Here is a 17,070-nt window from a genome sequence, read left to right on the forward strand (position 1 = left end):
TTCCCACCCATAAAAACCATCCCCTCCTCCCTGTTGCCACTACAGCAGCTACTGCCAGTCTGTGGAGCCAGAAAGATTGGGTTTCCTTGTCTTATATATATTGGGCTATTTTGGAAAATCATAAACAACCCAGAAGAAGGAATGAAAAAATCAGTTTTGAAAACTGCATGGACAAATATTTGTAATCAGTATATACTGACTCAAGTACTAGAAAGACATTCTAAAATCTCAATAAAAGATCAGTTAATGACAAAGCTCCTATAATTTTAGAAAATAAGTGATTAAATGAATAATTCATTCAGAGAATCAAACACTACTAACATACAATACATTAAAAATTTATATTGCTGATACTGCAGTCCAATACTAGTGACTTTAAAACAATTTAAACCGTGTTTCAAAAAAGCTTTCTTTCTTTCTTTTAAAAGCCAGGGGCAAAAAGGTATTGCAGTCATTATATAAAAAAAAAGCAGAAAAGACACACATTTAATAACCAATTACTGTGAAAATAACCAGTTACAGAGTTGCTAACTGAAAGCAACTATAGATGAGGAAAATAATTGAATTCAATATGTTCCTACATTGTTCTTTTCCATTAAATCTATAATGTTTAAGTACTGCTAATTTTCAAATATTATGCAAAAGATTATTAGGCTGTCTAGTTAAGCTTTAGAGAAAAACACATCACTCCTTTCCAAATTTAATTCTAATCCAAACTACTGAATGGATAATTGTATGATCTGATTGTTTCCAGTATTCTAGAGCAAAAGTAACATTACAATCATAGCAGAAATTTTGCTCAGACCCTAGTATTGTTCACTTGCCCTTTTTAATACTAATGATATGGTGGTATTTCAATTCCTTCTTTCTTTCAAATAGAAAGAGAAGTTCAGTGGTAATAAATTTATATGAGATGAATGCACATCAGCTGAGGTATTAGCATTTTTTTGTTCTCTTGAGGAGGGTCATGTGCTGATTGATTCCTGAGGCCCAGTCTGGCTTTGTTATTGGGGATGAGTTTGAGCCTGTTAATCCTGATGAGGTAGACAGGTTCCAGTTGGTGTTGTAGAATGCAGAAACTGGTGGATTCCATGGCCCCTGCTTTGGGGCTTTCCTCAAGGCTCAACAATCTGACTACTCCTGTTTAATTATGAAACTGCTGACTGAAGTCATTCAATGGTATGGATAATACCCAGCTTTAAATCTCCCTTTCCCCCAGCATGAAAAGTGATGGCTGGGAAGACATATTTCTGAGTGCAAATGGGATTCTGAATGGGGAAGAATAGGTTTCAGCTCAATCCTAGCAAGACTAAGTAGCTCTTGTAGGGTCTCCTAGATCTAGTGATCTTCCATTTTTGGTTCTGGGTTGAACCATGGTTCTGAGCCATGGTGGTGCAGTGGTTAAAATGCAGTACTGCAGGCTACTTCTGCTGTCTGCCGGCTTCCTGCAGTTCAGCAGTTCAATTTTTACTAACTCAAGGTTGACTCAGCTTTCCAACCTTCTGAGGTTGGTAAAATGGGGACCCAGATTGTTGGGGGCAATATGATGACTCTGTAATCCCTTAGAGAGGGTTGTAAAGAACTGTGAAGCGGTATATAAGTCTAAGTGCTATTGCTATTATACATCTCAAACAAAAACAATGTACAATCTGAAATTGCTGACTGTTATATACCGGTAGTCAATGCTCTAGGTCAGTGGTTCTCAACCTTTTTAATACCACGACCCCCAACCGGTCGTAAGTCGAGGACTACTCAACCGGTCGTAAGTCGAGGACTACTCAACTGGTGCAGCACCGTTTGCAGAATGGACTTTTGGCGGGCTCAGCAGGGCAGAGACAGCCTGGACAATTCCTATTGGCTTTTGAAAGCCAATAGAATTAGACTCTATTCAAGAGAGTCTATTCTATTGGCTTTCAAAAGCCAATAGAATAAAAGGGAGTAGCACAGCTAAGGAAAAGAAGAAAAAAAATGGTGGACTGCGTTGTTTGGTGACCCCCGTGAAATGGTCGTTTGATCCCAAATGGAGTCCCGACCCACAGGTTGAGAACCACTGCTCTAGGTTCTAGTTACTAATATACCCAGATAAAGAATTGGTCAGATGAAATATATTGAAGTTCAACTTGCAATGTAAAGAATGTTTGGATCATTCTGTTACTCTGTAGACTAATAGGTGGTTCAGTCATACCTGGAGTAATTCCACTTCCTTTTTCTTCCTTTAGCAAATTAATTCATATCTTATTAGTAAAAACATACTATATCCATACCTAGGTAATGGAAATATAGATGCAGTTAAGCCAAAACAAGCCTAATTTTTCAACATTAATTAATACTTTCTCATTATAAATCATGTCAAAATTATTACTATCAACAGAGAGGGAAAAATAAAAATAAAGGAGTAATAAATAATAAAATGCATACTGTGAAAGAAATGTTCTTACCTTTGTTATTGTATACATCTAGATAGTTTGGTGCTGAAAAAATTGTAATTAGTGATGGGAAGCCTGTTGTCTGGCTTTTCCTATACATACGATACCTACAACAAATTGCATAAAACACTTCAATAGCAACGTTAACTACTTATTTATTAATGTTATTGAGGCTGTAATGATGGATGCCTGTTTCATGGATTTTGGTTAAATGTGTTTCATATCTCATGTGCATACTTCATATGCTGTTTGGATAGAAATCAATAAATATCACCATTTATAATTTCAATAAATCTGGGAAGGTCATATAGTAACGGGTCAAATAGAGATACATACATATGGATAGAAAATTACATTGGTCATTGGTTTCTTCTGTTGTGCATTTTTTCCATAGTAACGGCATTTTAATAAAATTTGAAAACACGATGGAGAACACATGACTAAAGCTTCTTTCCCCTCTAACATTGGTATGATTTTACCTTGGCTATTAAAAAATAAATAGTAATCTAGTCAAACTAAATGCTAAATTATTTATTTAGTTTGGCTCTCAAAACTAAAGCCAGACCAAAGCCAAAGCCAATGAAAGCCAATTAAACTTTATAGATAAAACTGTTTACTGATTTAAAAAACCCTCTATCCAAAAACCAAATAAAAGCAAGCAAATTATCTGTAGTACAGAAGAATGAAGGCATGATTAGATACTGTTTACCTCGCTACATATACCTGGGCACCATAAACTACTTTCAGGTCCCTTTCTCAAATTTTGTAAAATAATTCGTGTTACTGCGGGAGATGAGTGGAGAGTTAACAGTTTTCTCCTTGTTCCATACTAAAATAATAATGTAGTCAGAACTTATGGAGGTTGCTTTTCAGGGGACAGGGACACCCAATGGTTGCATTCAGTCTTAAAGTCTTAGACTGGATACCTCTGCTTTTAATAGGAAGAAGGAAGGCACCCTTCAAAATTGTTCACCCCTCCAAATAAAAAAGAACAATGGGTTGGATTCAAAGATCATCTAAACAGAGAAAGGTATACACAACGATCTTTCCATTCCTTCCTTTTTTTCTGAAGCACCAAGTTTCTTTGGCTGCAGGAGAAAACTCCTGGATAGAGTAGATGTGATACAGGCCCCTACTGTAAGAGGGAAGAATGCCAGAAATTAAGTGGAAGACTCTTGGCAAGCAATTAGGTTTAGGCAAAGGCAGTCCTACAGCTTTTTAAGATGGATTATGAAAATTAATTTTAGATTCTCTCCCTTCTCTGAGTGTAAGGGAAATATGTAATGTTAAAAGTGAGTTACAGTATTTCATAGGCTATGTATCTCACTATAATTAGATTCATGCCTATAGTCAATCTCTACTGTTAGATACACTTATTAATATCAACAGAAATATTAGTTCACATTGTTGATATCCAGAATTTGTTTTATATTTGAGCTGACATTTTAAAAAAGAAAACAAGTCTGTTTACAATTATATGTTTGTGAGAGAGTGTTTCTGTATGGTATATATCTATGTGTTTGTATATAGACACACATGTATACATATTTAAAAGACTGGGACATGTATACATATCTAAAAGAGTAGGACTGGAGGCAAGTACTGGAGATCAGGCAGAGTTATGGAAAACAAGGTCTCAGCATAATTCAAAATGAACTTCTTCCAATTTTGTTCACAGCAACAACCCAGTGAGGTGGGATGGGCTGTGAGAGAGTGACTAGATCAGTCATTATCTGGCTTTCATGCCTAAGGCAGAACTCAGAACTCAGTTTCCTAGTGTTACTATGCATGCCTATAAATGTTCTTATGTACAGTACTTGCAACAATTGTTAGGATGCAAGTAGGCAAGGACAGATGAATCTCATAATGTAGGGGTTCCCAACCGGGGGTGTGAGATGATATTCCAGGGACTGAGAAAACTTGGGTTTTCAAAATTATAGTGTATATGGATAATTCATTGCTGTTATCTCGAACTTTTGTAAGGGGTGTGAGAATATATCAGAAGTGCTCTAGGGGTGCGGGTATAGAAAAAGTTGGGAACTGCTGTCATAATGCCACAGCAAGTGTGATCATTTTGATATATTCTTTTGTTTGTTTGCTGGATGTGGCTTCTGGATGATGCATCTGGCCACAGGCTGGCAATTTGACACTCCTGCCCTAAGTCTTCCTTGTACTCATGGATTTCTGGACAAGACAAATGTATAGTCTCACCCATATTATCCTATAAAGTAGGTGTCTGCAATCAGGCACAATACTTTCTGCAACATCTTTAAATGGCATTATCCACTGACCTCCATTTTTTTTAAGAAAACAAAAAATGGTAGACTCCCATATTTTGCAAGCATCTTGTATTATCACAAAAAAACTTGAAGACTTTTAGCCTTTCTAACATCTTCTGAGTAGATTTCTTTTAGTTTTCATGGTATCAGATCAATCATATGTTGTCAGAGAGGTTGCTGATCTGTGTTATAAAACTAGTATTTCATTTTTACTGAATTCAGACTATTCTCAATAGTATTCTCTTTAAAAAAGCTTTATTTTGCTGTTCATAGGTGCACCACTTTTATTCCTCTCCAAAATAAAGCAATGATCCAACATGTATTGTCACAGCAGTTACGGGTATGCTCTTTTTACATATGATATTGCAGTTTTTCAGCTTGCAAATCAGAGAACCTTTCTATAGAAAAAAATGTATGCTAACAGTCCCAAGAATCTTCCAACAAAAGTAGCAAATAAAAGCATAATAAATAAGTACGTAGTCCAATCTTAGGTTCATCTCAAACTGCTATTTTAAACTAATATAAATCTTTCCTGCATGAAGTTCTCCGTTTCTGAAGTCAGTGAGGGACCTCTTGTAAGGTTTTCCAAAAAGGGGGTGTTCCCTTCCTCAATTATTGAAACAAGCATGTTTCCCAGAAGCTAAGATAGGGCCGTCTTGAATATTGCTCCTTGTTATCTGCCTGTGTACATACAAACTTGCAGAAGACTGGAGAAAGCCTTTGAAACAGCTGCACTAAGTCTTCCAGAGGACATGCCTACTTTGATGCTTTGGAAACACAAGCACTTCATTCAGGCAAATATACTTTGTGAAGCACTTTTTTATAAAGCTGCACTCATGCAGTTATTTCATCTTTGTCAGTAGTATTTTGAGAGACTGGGGTAAAGCTGGGAGTTGAGTCAACTGAATATTTATGTCATAGAAAGAAATTAAGTCCAGCTGTTGAGAGAGAAGGGAAAATACTTGAAAGAGCCTCTGACATAAACACATTATAACTCACACTGGGTAAGTCCTATTACAGTTTTCAAGATTCTGTATATATTCTAAATTGGCATTAAGCTACCTTACTGAAATCTGTATCATTCTTGCTTTCTTGGTTTTGCCAGCTATGTGGGAGTTGACAGGTAGGTACAATAGGAAAACAGAATACCCATTTTCTCTGTGTCTATACTAAATTAATAGAGCTATGTAGCTCAAAAGATCCATCTGGCATTTTATTTTCTCAAACTCATTTATTTTGAAAGGTGTTTTAAATAAACACATAGTCTTGGCAGTTTAGGCCATCTTGGAGGAAAAGCTGGGATAGACATTCATTAAATTAAGTCACATGCTGTAAGTTTTTAGTTCATCAAAGGAAAAGAAAGGGTTAATATGAAAGGTCTTATGCAACTGATGTATGGCTCTACTTTTTCTAAATCACTGAAATTTATATTTTTATATCTGATTTTCTGAAAAAAAATCCTCTCTCTCTGTAATTTAGCTATTCGTTTGTCAAAGTGTACTTCATTTCAGAGATTGAAAAATATATTTTTCTTTCAAACTTTATCTGTAGGTCTAGAAAATTAACAGGCTGAAAAAAGCTATTATATTTTCTGCTGCTGCTTACCTACTGAACAAGGGAAAACCTCTGACATTACATCATTACTGATTGTTATGAGAATTTGAGTATAAGGCTACTGAAAACAGTTTGAACATCAGGATTTCATTTTGGAATACTTGAAGATAAGGAAGGGCATCAGACCCCCATTTACAGTACATTTTGCTCAAAAGGAAATATCCGTACTGAGAATGCAATTTCAAGACTGATGGAAATTACAGAACTTTGAAAAAGGCTAGATGGTGCTTTTCTTCCCTGATCATTAAAAATACAAAACAACAGCAATGTTGGCATGTTGTTTAGATCTCAAAGAAACATCTCCAAAGGCAGCAGCCCACTCTGACATATCTATCTTTATCCACCTGCTTGGAAGACAAAATCAAGCCCTCTGGTATTGAGAAAAAAATATATATAAAGCACATAATTAAAAAAAAAAGAGAGACAGAGAGATACTACTCACCCAGCATCTTGGGCTTCATGAGCTCGGAGTATAGATAATAAGTTATTGTGCTGTAGGAAGTCACATACAGCAGGGTAACTGAGATTTAAAAAAATATATAAAGATATTGGTTTATACCCTTGAAATTTAAATGTTAGATTAAAATACATGAAAAAAATACATCGGTCACTTTCTTCAAGAATATATAGATGCATTCAAAAGTATTTGTGCCCCTCCTCTTTTTTTTTCCAAAGAATCCCAGTTTGCCATGAAAAACTGAAAGTAACACAAATAAATGCCGCCACCACTCTTTATTCCATACTCCATAAAGCAGACACTTTGCTTTTGAAGTTTTACTCTTGTAAAATTCTATAATACAACTTTTTAATTTACCATTTATGTATAACTTTCTTTCATTCATTCATTCAATTTTTCCTACCAAACGCAACTACTTTAATTTTTAAATCCACATTTGTCGTCAGATCGTGGCATCTATCTAACATTCACTACAAATTATTTGGGCTCTCCGCCAAGAGTGCAGTGTCAAAATGCTTGCACATTCATGTTTCCAGCCAACAAAGTTCTAACATTGCAACAAATATTCTTTAAATATTTATGCACAGATACATTATACATTATTCTACAAAGATACATTATACATTATTCTACATATATTATTCTACAAAGATACATTATACATTATTCTACATATATTATCTTACTTCCTTTTCACTGTTATTTCATAAAGTAATCAATTTATTCTCACAAATGTTTTACCTCAATTATATGCCTCTTCTAACAGCTAACGTCAACTCCACATTCAGATAAAACATTCCATAATCAAGGTTATTTGTTTTATAATATGCTTACTCTAAATTAAACAATATAAATACACTTTCTTTCTCATGTTCCTAATTTTCTTTGTGACCTGCCAAAGATAAAAATCTTGTCCGCACAGCCCTTCTTTTACATGTCACCTTGCAATTTCAAGTTTTTGTTCATTGTTACCCTTTTTCTTTGCTCTTCAACCCTAATTCTGCTAAACAACTAACCAGACATGATTAATAAGTTTATCTCCCTGGGATAATTACGGTACTCATTTTTGTTAACTTACCCTTTATACAGAGGATCAATAATATCATTTTTTCCAATCACCAGACACAACGGAAGTCTTCACACATGTTTAAACAAATTACATAACCACTCCGTAAGCAAACCACATTTATATTTAACACTGTTCTTATTACACTGTAAACACCTTATACCTTTGCAACATTTTCATAGCATTCATGATTTGCTTTTCATGGGGGAGGGAGGGAGAAGACACATTTACTTATTTATTGAATTTATGGGCTACACAATCTGTCATGACAAGGGATTACAGTACACTACCAAACTGAAAAGTCTGGGAGAAACTATTCAGAAAATCAAAACATCATCCAATTTAGCTCAGAGCCTTAAGATTTCATTTAAATGGCAACAGGGTAGGGATAACATGAATCTGAGAATGATATTCCAGTAAAATGTACCTTCCAGTATCCTCTCACTTCATTCTAAACAATTTAAGCACTTTTTAATTCCATTCATTTTGCTCCCTCTTCACCTACTTCCAAAAACCTTTTTATTCCCATCAAAATTGCTTTCTCTGCTTCTTCTTAATGCTAACAAACTTAGTACTTTATTATTTTTTTGCAACTATCCATTTCTCTTGAAATCCATTAGACATTATCTTTTTATTATTCTGATTTTTTTGGCAGCAAATATTCTCTCATAACCATTTTTCTGCATTCATTGCCACTTTAATTTCATCAATCCAACAAGCATCCTTTTATATAGTTCCAATTACTATTATTCCTCATTGTATACTGTTGGTACTATAGAAAATTAATATTTTTTCTTATTCATCTTGTTTCTTTGATTTATTCATATCACTCTGAAAAATAATCTGCCACCCAACCGCCACCCCCCCACTAATATACATTTTGCATTAATTCAGAATGTTGCACAAATTCTTCCCAAACTCATTCCTGGTTCTTCCAATATCTCCAGTCCCTGGAATATAATATGCGATTGTCACTAACCTATAGAATTTTAATTTTATTTAATTTTCAGCCTAGATGACGCTATATAATGGTTCTTTCATTCAGAATTAAACCTATACCTTACTTCCCTGCATATGGCCATCGATTCTACTCCATTAAGATCAGGCTACTTTGATTCATCTCTGTTACTTTTTCTTTTTTACATTTACATAGCAATCTTTGTTTCTTCATTTTGTTTGTTAATTCATGTTCTTTATCATTCATTGGAATTATGTTCCAATTGTAATCTTTCACATGCCATGATAATCACTAGATGGATCCATTGATAGAGCCTCTGCCGATCATTATAGCTTTAGTTAGTCAAGGTTTTAACATAAAAGTTTTAGTAAGCTAGACAAGGTATAGGCCAGGGGTAGGCAACCCAAAACACTCAAAGAGCCATTTGGACACGTTTCCCACCGAAAACAAAACACTGGGAGCTGCAAAACCCTTTTGATATCTAAAATGAAGATAACACTGCATATATCCTTTTTTACCTTTAATATATATACGTGTGTGTGTGTGTGTGTGTGTGTGTGTGTGTGTGTGTGTATAAAATAAAGATAAAAAAGGATATATGCAGTGTTATCTTCATTTTAGATGTCAAAAGGGTCTCTCTCCCTGTCTCTCTCTTTCCTCTTTCCTTTCTCTTTCCTCTCCCTTCCTCCCTCTTTCCTCTCTTTTTTCTCTCTCTCTTTCCTCTTTCTTTCTCTTTCTTCTTTCTCTTTCTCTTTCCTCTCTCTCTTTCCTTTCTCTTTTCTCTCTTTCTCTCTTTCCTCTTTTTCTCTTTCTTTTTCTCTTTCTCTCCTCCCTTTCTCTCTATCTCTTTCCTCTTTCTCTCTTTCTTTTTCTCTCTTTCTCTCCTCTCTTTCTCTTCTCTGTTTCCTCTTTCTTTCTCTTTCCTCTTTCTCTCTTTCCTCTCTCTCTCTTTCTCTCTCTCTTCAGGTGAGGAGAGAGAGAGAACGAAAGGCAGACGACACCGAACAGGCGGAGAGGGGAAGCAGGACTGGAGGCAGCGGCTCCGATGGCGGTGACGCGGTCGGCGCCCCCCCCACCACGTCCTCATCCAAACTGGCAGAGAGGGAAAGCAGGACAAGAGGCAGTGGCTCCAGTGGTGGTGGCACGGCCCATCAGCCGAACGGGCGGAGAGGGGAAGCAGAATGGGAGGCAGCGGTTCCGGCAGCGGCGTGGCCTCTTAGCTGAACAGGCGGGGAGGGGAAGCAGGATGGGAGGCAGTGGCTCCGGTGGCGGCGGCGGCACAGTGGCGGCCAATGCAGTATTGTTGGGGGTCCCTGCCCCCGCCCCCGCCATGTCCTTAGCCACTTCGCCGTTGCAAGAGGAGGGCGCCAAGGCTGGGTGCACCATGGGCGGCCACGCCGGCAGAGGGGAATGCCACTGCGGGGACGAGGGGGTCTCAACCTGCCGCCGGCCCCGCTGCCCTCGCAGCCCAAGGTCTCCTCCTGCAGCACTGAGGGGGGCGGCAGCGGGAGGACGGAAAGGGCTATGGCTGCCCGCTTGCTGGTGCCTCTTCAGCCTTGCTCAGCGTGACCGGCAGCAGCGGGAAGACAGTCAAGAGGACAGCGCAGCAGTTGGGGAAAAGACCGGGCAGGCGCCGTGGGGGAATCTGCTGCCTGTGAGACGGCCAAAAGGCGCAGGCAGAGAGGGGAAGCTACAGAGACCCCCGGCGACCCCCCACTAACAGAGGCAATGGCGGAGCAGGGTGAGGGGAGACCCGCCGGGCAAGGAAGAGGCACCCCAAGACCGGCCACCTGTGGCTCCTTACCAGGGACACGTTTCCAGCAATCCTCCTGGTCACCACGTGCAGTCTGAAGAAGGAAAGAGGTTTGTGGGCAGTCCCACAAACCAAAGAAGTTCAACCTATAAATTCAAACTTCATGAGAAGTTTGAATTGATTGGTTGAACTTTTTTAGTCCACTTTTTTTTTTCAGACTGCACATGGTGGCTGAGGACAGGGAGCCGCAGGAGACGGCTGAAAGAGCTGCATGCAGCTCCGGAGCCGTGGGTTGCCAACCCATGGTATAGACTATCAACCTTAGTGACAATTGTGCCATATGCAGCATCATTGTTAAAATAAGGACAGTTATGGTTAGTTTAACTATATTTTGGCCAGTGTGCCAAACTGAATGAAAGCTAATTTTATCTCAACAATGTTCTAGATAAGAACTCTTATTTAGAATGATTTTATGAGAAAACATCACTGCCAGCATGTAGGTGACAGATAAATTATACACACACACACACACACACACACACACACACACACACACACACACACTTCACCAACAAGTGCAGATATAAACATGTAATTACATGTAAGGCTGAAAGGTCAAATAACAGAAATAAAAAAGTTTCATTGTCTGCCCTGAGTCCTGATTACATCATGCTTACCACAGGAAAGTTACATTCCTATGATGAGACCCAGTTCAAATCCCGTGTACAATTGTGAAGTAGTTTAGATTGAAATTGTCTTCCTGTTATGACATTAGTTATATTAATTAGGAGGGAGGGCTTATTGGGAACATTCACATACTGTTAACTTCCAGTTTTTGGTAGAATTTTAATAGGGCTTTCATGAGGTTAATTTAATAACTTCAATTCTTTTTTTTTTACCATCCCATTTCAAAAAATGAATGAAAGAAAGAAAGAAAGAAAGAAAGAAAGAAAGAAAGAAAGGAAGGAAGGAAGGAAATCTCAACATGATCACTTTTTACTTTCCCCTAAATGTACAAAAAGATGGCTAAGAATGGAAAGATAAGGATTTAAGGATAAGAATGTTACCAATGAAGGATCTGCAATCTATCCACAGCATGCAATACTCTCTTACTCTATTTCACTACAGTGGTATAAATGCTTTTCATGAATCTACCCTTAACACAAGCATTATGCTGAAGTAACTATGGTAACTGTCTCCAGTTATATAACCAAGAAAGCTACAGGTAACATGAAACAGAGAGGAAGAATTTCTTTCTTTTTACTGAAAATGCTTGATATTCACTTTTGTAGCTCTGAGTGCTTATAAGGATAACATAAAAACAATGCTAAATGTGTAACACATACAAATGCAAACAGTAATCTGAAAATGCTAGAGACATTTCTGACTGTAACAAGAAAATGACCAATAGAGGCCTCAGCAGAGAAAAAGCAGAATTTGCTCATGATGTTAATCGTATCCAGTGCTCTTTTTGTAAAAAAAAAAAAAAAAAATGCTGGAACTCACACACGTCATATAACCGCCTTGCCTACCCTACAAGGTTCCATCCAAAAAAGGTGCCGGAACTCCGTTCTAGGCGTTCTGTGACCAAAAAAAGTCCTGATCATATCCAAGAAGAAATTGCAAAAGTTGCCTTGTTAAAGACCAGAGACAGCATAGTACTATACAAGAATAACAGAATTGGAAGGGACCTTGAAGATCATCTAATCCAATCCCCTGCTCAAGCAAGAAACCCTATACCATTTGAGACAAATGGCTGTCCAATCTCTTCAAATGCCTTATTTTTGGATATACCTCTACAGATAATTGAAAAAGACTTCATTAATGTATTTTCACTATAAAGAAACGGTCCTTTGAAGTAAACTTAACATTTTCAGATATTTAAAATTATAAATCTTGAGATATAAGGAGAAATGTTCTTTATGGAGTCAAGCCTTCTTTATGGAGTCAAGCCTACTTATTATATTTAAGACAAGGTTCTGATATAATTAAAATACTGTGACATATCAGGTAACACTTCCCAGAATTAAGTCTGCTCATCTGAACTGGTCATGGAGGGCTCTCCAAAAGATAAGCTTTTTCCTGAACTTTTGGAAGAACAAATGGCAGACTGAAGATGCTCCACAAAAAGTGAAGCTGAGGACAGCAGCAAAGAGCCAGCGATTAAACTTTCCTTTGAAACCACTCTGGACAAGAAGAGGCCTTGCGATCCCTCAAAGTGCTCCTGATAGCTGCTCCCCATGAGGAGACTGCAAGACAGCAATCTCTGGTTGGTTAGGAGCTCTGGGAGATGATGGAATAACCATCTTGCTCAAATTGCAGTCAGTGCCTTTGAAAGGATACTAAGTTCACATACTTCCTTTTCTAATCACTTTTGAAAATTGCTTGTTAACTGCTTTTCAGCTATTAAACAAATTTATATCAACAAATTTGACAACATAGACAAGTTTCTCTCAATCCTTAGAAAAGGAAAGTGTTAACTACAAGTTTAAAAATATTATTTTAATATAAACAGCAAAAGGATGGTTTAAAATTTTGATTATAGAAAGTTACAAATGGATTACGGATCCAGATAAATTTTAAATAAGATTGTGGAATTAATAATAAAGAATGCTTTTGTTTTAATTTTTTTAAAAAAAAATGTGAGATTTTTAAAATTGGACACTAGGGGAACTAAAATTTACAATTAAAACAGAAGAACACAAAGTAGACTTACAATTGCAGAATGGAGCAAAATATTCTTATCTTTGAACATACTGAAACATTTTTTGAAAAATGATCTCAGAAGTTAATTTTAATAGTATCAATAACATCTTCTGCCTTCATAGTGGGATTGTGTCTAAAAGATCCATTAAAGAGGAATATATTTTGCCTAACAAGATCAAATTAAACATGGATAAATGTGCATAAATGACTTTATGTAGAAGAGAATTTCAAACCAAGAGTCCAGATCACTGTCAAATTAAACCTCAGCATATTACCTGATTATTGCTAAACTATAAGTTGCAATACCACTGCTTACAATAATACAAAAATCCCCTCTTTCATTTAGCAATAATATTTAGGCTTATATACCACCTCATAGTGCTTTACAGCACTCCCTGGACCATTTACAATTCCAAAGCATTACTTGCATATTGCTGGGTAATCAGAAGGACGGAAGGCTGAGTCAACCTTGATCCCCATCAGGATTGAACTTCAGGCTGTGGGCAGAGTTTGCCTGCAATACTTTAACCACTGCACCACCAGGGCTCTTATTACTAAATCCTCTAATATTTTATGCAATATGTACATATATACTGTATATGAAAGAACAGGTGCTGCTTTTGTTTGAATATATAATATTCTCTCCTAGACCAAACTCAGGAAAATAGAAATAGCAACCTTAATGTGATTAGTAACTTGTTTTAATCCTGAACCAATCTTACAATTTTTAATATAATTAGAAAGTTAAATAGGAACATGAATTTATTTGAATGTGTATGGCTTTATTTTATTTTTTTAAGAAAAACAAAAGCATTGTTGGAGATGAATGGAGTGCAAGATAGGTTAATGAACTGGAACTGTGTTTGCTATCGGCACACTGATGATTGACAGGAGCTAGAATTGAACTGCAATAACTCCTGTCAAAAAAGTTCCAAGGCAGCATACAATTGGCCCAGCTTGTTATGGAATTACAGAGTCTGAAAGAGGCATTTAGACATTGGGTCTAGCCTCTGCTCAGAATAGGAATTCAAATTAAAGCATCTCTAACATTTGTCTATCTTCATCCTGCTTGAATAAAACCAATGAGATGATTATTATTACTTCTCTGGGAAGCTGGTTCCAGTGTAAAACCTGCTTCTACTGACAGGTTGCTTTGAATGTTCAGAAGAGTTGAGAAGCAAGCAACCCTCTCTTTGTTCTTTAGAGTAGCTCACTATGTACAGTACCTACAGTTTTGAAGCTTTTTCTATTGATCTCAGTTAAAATCAGATGTCAATTAGAACAAACTTGCTTCTCAAGAAAGTTATTTCAGGTAGCGAAATGTGTGCCTAATGCTGATCCCTGTTTTGAGGGAAGTTTTATAACAACTGAAACAAGGGAATATGGGCACATAGTTATTGGCTGAAAGCTAACTTTCAGCCCCAAGGCCTCATACATATTTTTCTTTCAGATAAATCCTATTTTTCTTGGAAACTCCAGATAAAAAATAAGTAGTGTAAATGGGGGTTCTCCAGTGAGATACCCCGAAATAAATAATTATTGCCATAAATTATAAAAAGAATACACAAAGATGTCATTTAAAGATTAATTGCAATGCAGCATATTTAATATTAAGCCAGCATTATATCTGACCCAATTTACAAATAAAAAACTTCAGAGGAATTCCACAGATCCTCCACAAATGACTTCAGTCTTTCTTGCTTTCAGCCAGCAAAGCAATATCATCAGCATGTTCATTTTTTCAGCAATTTGATTTCTAATTTCTATTTCTCTCTTGGATCAGTTCTTTTTATACTATAATATATAGGCATGTTGTATACTTTAATGCATATGTATGTAAAGAGTAACATTTAGCACACTCCATTCCCAATTTTCAACCATGTAGTTGCTCCAAATGTTATTTTATTACTTTCTGATCATCAGACAAATTCTTTATATGTCGTTTGGTACATAGTTTTAAAGAGCTACCCATATTTTTGTTATGTTCTAGTTGAAATTGATTTGTATAAAGCAAAATCAGATATTATACTGGAACTTGCCTCTTCCGTTACTCATCAGATGCTAGCAATGTGATCTTTGGCATCCTGCTTGTTTTGAATCAGCTTATAATTCAAACAATTCTTTTTCTCTATACTGTTGAAAGGTGGATTGGAAATTCTTCAGCATAATCTCACTAGCATGTAGGATATAGTTATTCAGCAATGTGAACATTATTCAGCATCCTTTTTTTTTATATTGAACTATAAGTTGATCTCTTACAGTCCCTTGGCAGTGCTTTTCTTTTTTCTATCCCTGCTTGAAAATTGCATGCAGTATTTTTACAACGAGTACTTTACTGTTGTTAGGTTCATTTAGCTCTAGTTCAATGATCAACGTTTTATGTATATCATCAATTTTGGAATTTTTTTGCACAATACTTTCCATATTGTTGTTTTTGTTGTCCTTATTATTGTTATGTATTAAATCAGAAACTGCTTGACCCAAATTGACTTTGGCTATTACATACATATTTTCTGTGATTTTTTTTTGTACATCTTTTATCTTCTTTGAATTTTCCCATGCCTGTTTCTGCACAAATAGTTTCTGTATTTTTTTTTAAAAAAACTCAATTCTCCTGCCCATTATATTGTCATCATCAGTTGTTTTCATTGTTTATTTGGAAATAACACCTTGTATGTTCTATCTCATCTCTAGAACCTTCTGAGCAAATTTTCCTGTTTTATTTTTTCTGCCTTTCTTCAGCTACTTCCAGTTTATCAGTAAATAGATAGTTTGCTGTTCGGAATATTTTTTTTGCTTTGTCTTTTATGATGTCATATATTTCAGGATATAGTTTCTCAGGAAGCCTATGTAATAAATATAATAACCTAAAACAATCATTTATCTTCTCAGCATAACCATATAGATTACTGTTAATCTTGTTTGATCATTTAAGTTGTATATTTTCAAGGGTTAGGGTATAGATTAGAGATAACGCAGACTAGGTCTTGTTTCTTCTGAATGACTAGACCTACTCCATCTTTGTCTCCAGATTATATAATTAATGTGATTTTGGGGAAAACAAACTGGTATGTCCATGTGTAGAGATATCTTTTTGTCAGATGGCTGACCAAGAACCAGGACCATGTATTAAGTTCCAGTTAAGCTGATTTATTCCTCATGCCTATACATAAGAATCTAGTCAATTAATGGTCAGCACTAAATTGGTGCTAGATAAGAGTTAACGGAATTCAAGAAGGGTTGGACCTGGACAGCTTGTTGGAATGCAATGACTAGGCTGATTTCTTGTCTGGCTCCACCCCCAGACTCTGCCCCTCCTTCTCCTATACTTTTAGATGTATTTGCTATAAATACTAGATTTATAATCTTTCTATAATAACTCTATAAATCTGTTTCTTATTTAATATTAATTTTAATTCTATCTTTATGTTTATCTGGAATATGTTGATTTGCACTAAGATTTTTCTGCAGTCATGTCTCTGTCTTGTAGGAAATTATACAAATGGGTGTGTGCAATTGGCTGGCCACCCTATGAAATTTCTCTCTCCGCCAACTGTCAAGTAAAGGTATGACATGTTCTGCCTACTTATCCAGTTCCTCTGATCCCACACGCATTAGGTAGTAACTCCATTGTACGGGAGAGTGTAATGGTGGGAAAGGAATCCAGGAGTTAAGATTATCCCGGGCAGCCCATCATATGCTAACCTATAAGCAAGTAGCCAAAATAACAAACTCATGTATACTGGATATAGAATGACAAACTAGTTTTGCTTACTAACCTAAACATCTTAACAATTCAGCCCCTATGTGG

General features: G+C 36.4%; 1 protein-coding gene across 5 annotated transcripts in view; it reads right to left on the reverse strand.

The window, feature by feature from the left end:
* The window catches only part of PPP3CA (protein phosphatase 3 catalytic subunit alpha), an 80,694-nt gene that overhangs the window by 40,170 nt on the left and 23,454 nt on the right, over positions 1-17,070 (reverse strand). For all 5 annotated transcript variants that reach the window (XM_039361331.1, XM_039361329.1, XM_039361328.1 and 2 more), the window contains exons 5-6: positions 6,762-6,839; positions 2,439-2,533 (exon numbers count right to left, since the gene is read on the reverse strand). In XM_039361331.1, the coding sequence (XP_039217265.1) occupies positions 2,439-2,533; positions 6,762-6,839 (173 nt within the window). The remainder of the gene's footprint in view (positions 1-2,438; positions 2,534-6,761; positions 6,840-17,070) is intronic.

The sequence above is a fragment of the Crotalus tigris genome, unplaced genomic scaffold (genome assembly GCF_016545835.1).
Source record: "Crotalus tigris isolate CLP2741 ecotype Arizona unplaced genomic scaffold, ASM1654583v1 scf7180000019245.846064, whole genome shotgun sequence".
NCBI lineage: Eukaryota > Metazoa > Chordata > Lepidosauria > Squamata > Viperidae > Crotalus > Crotalus tigris.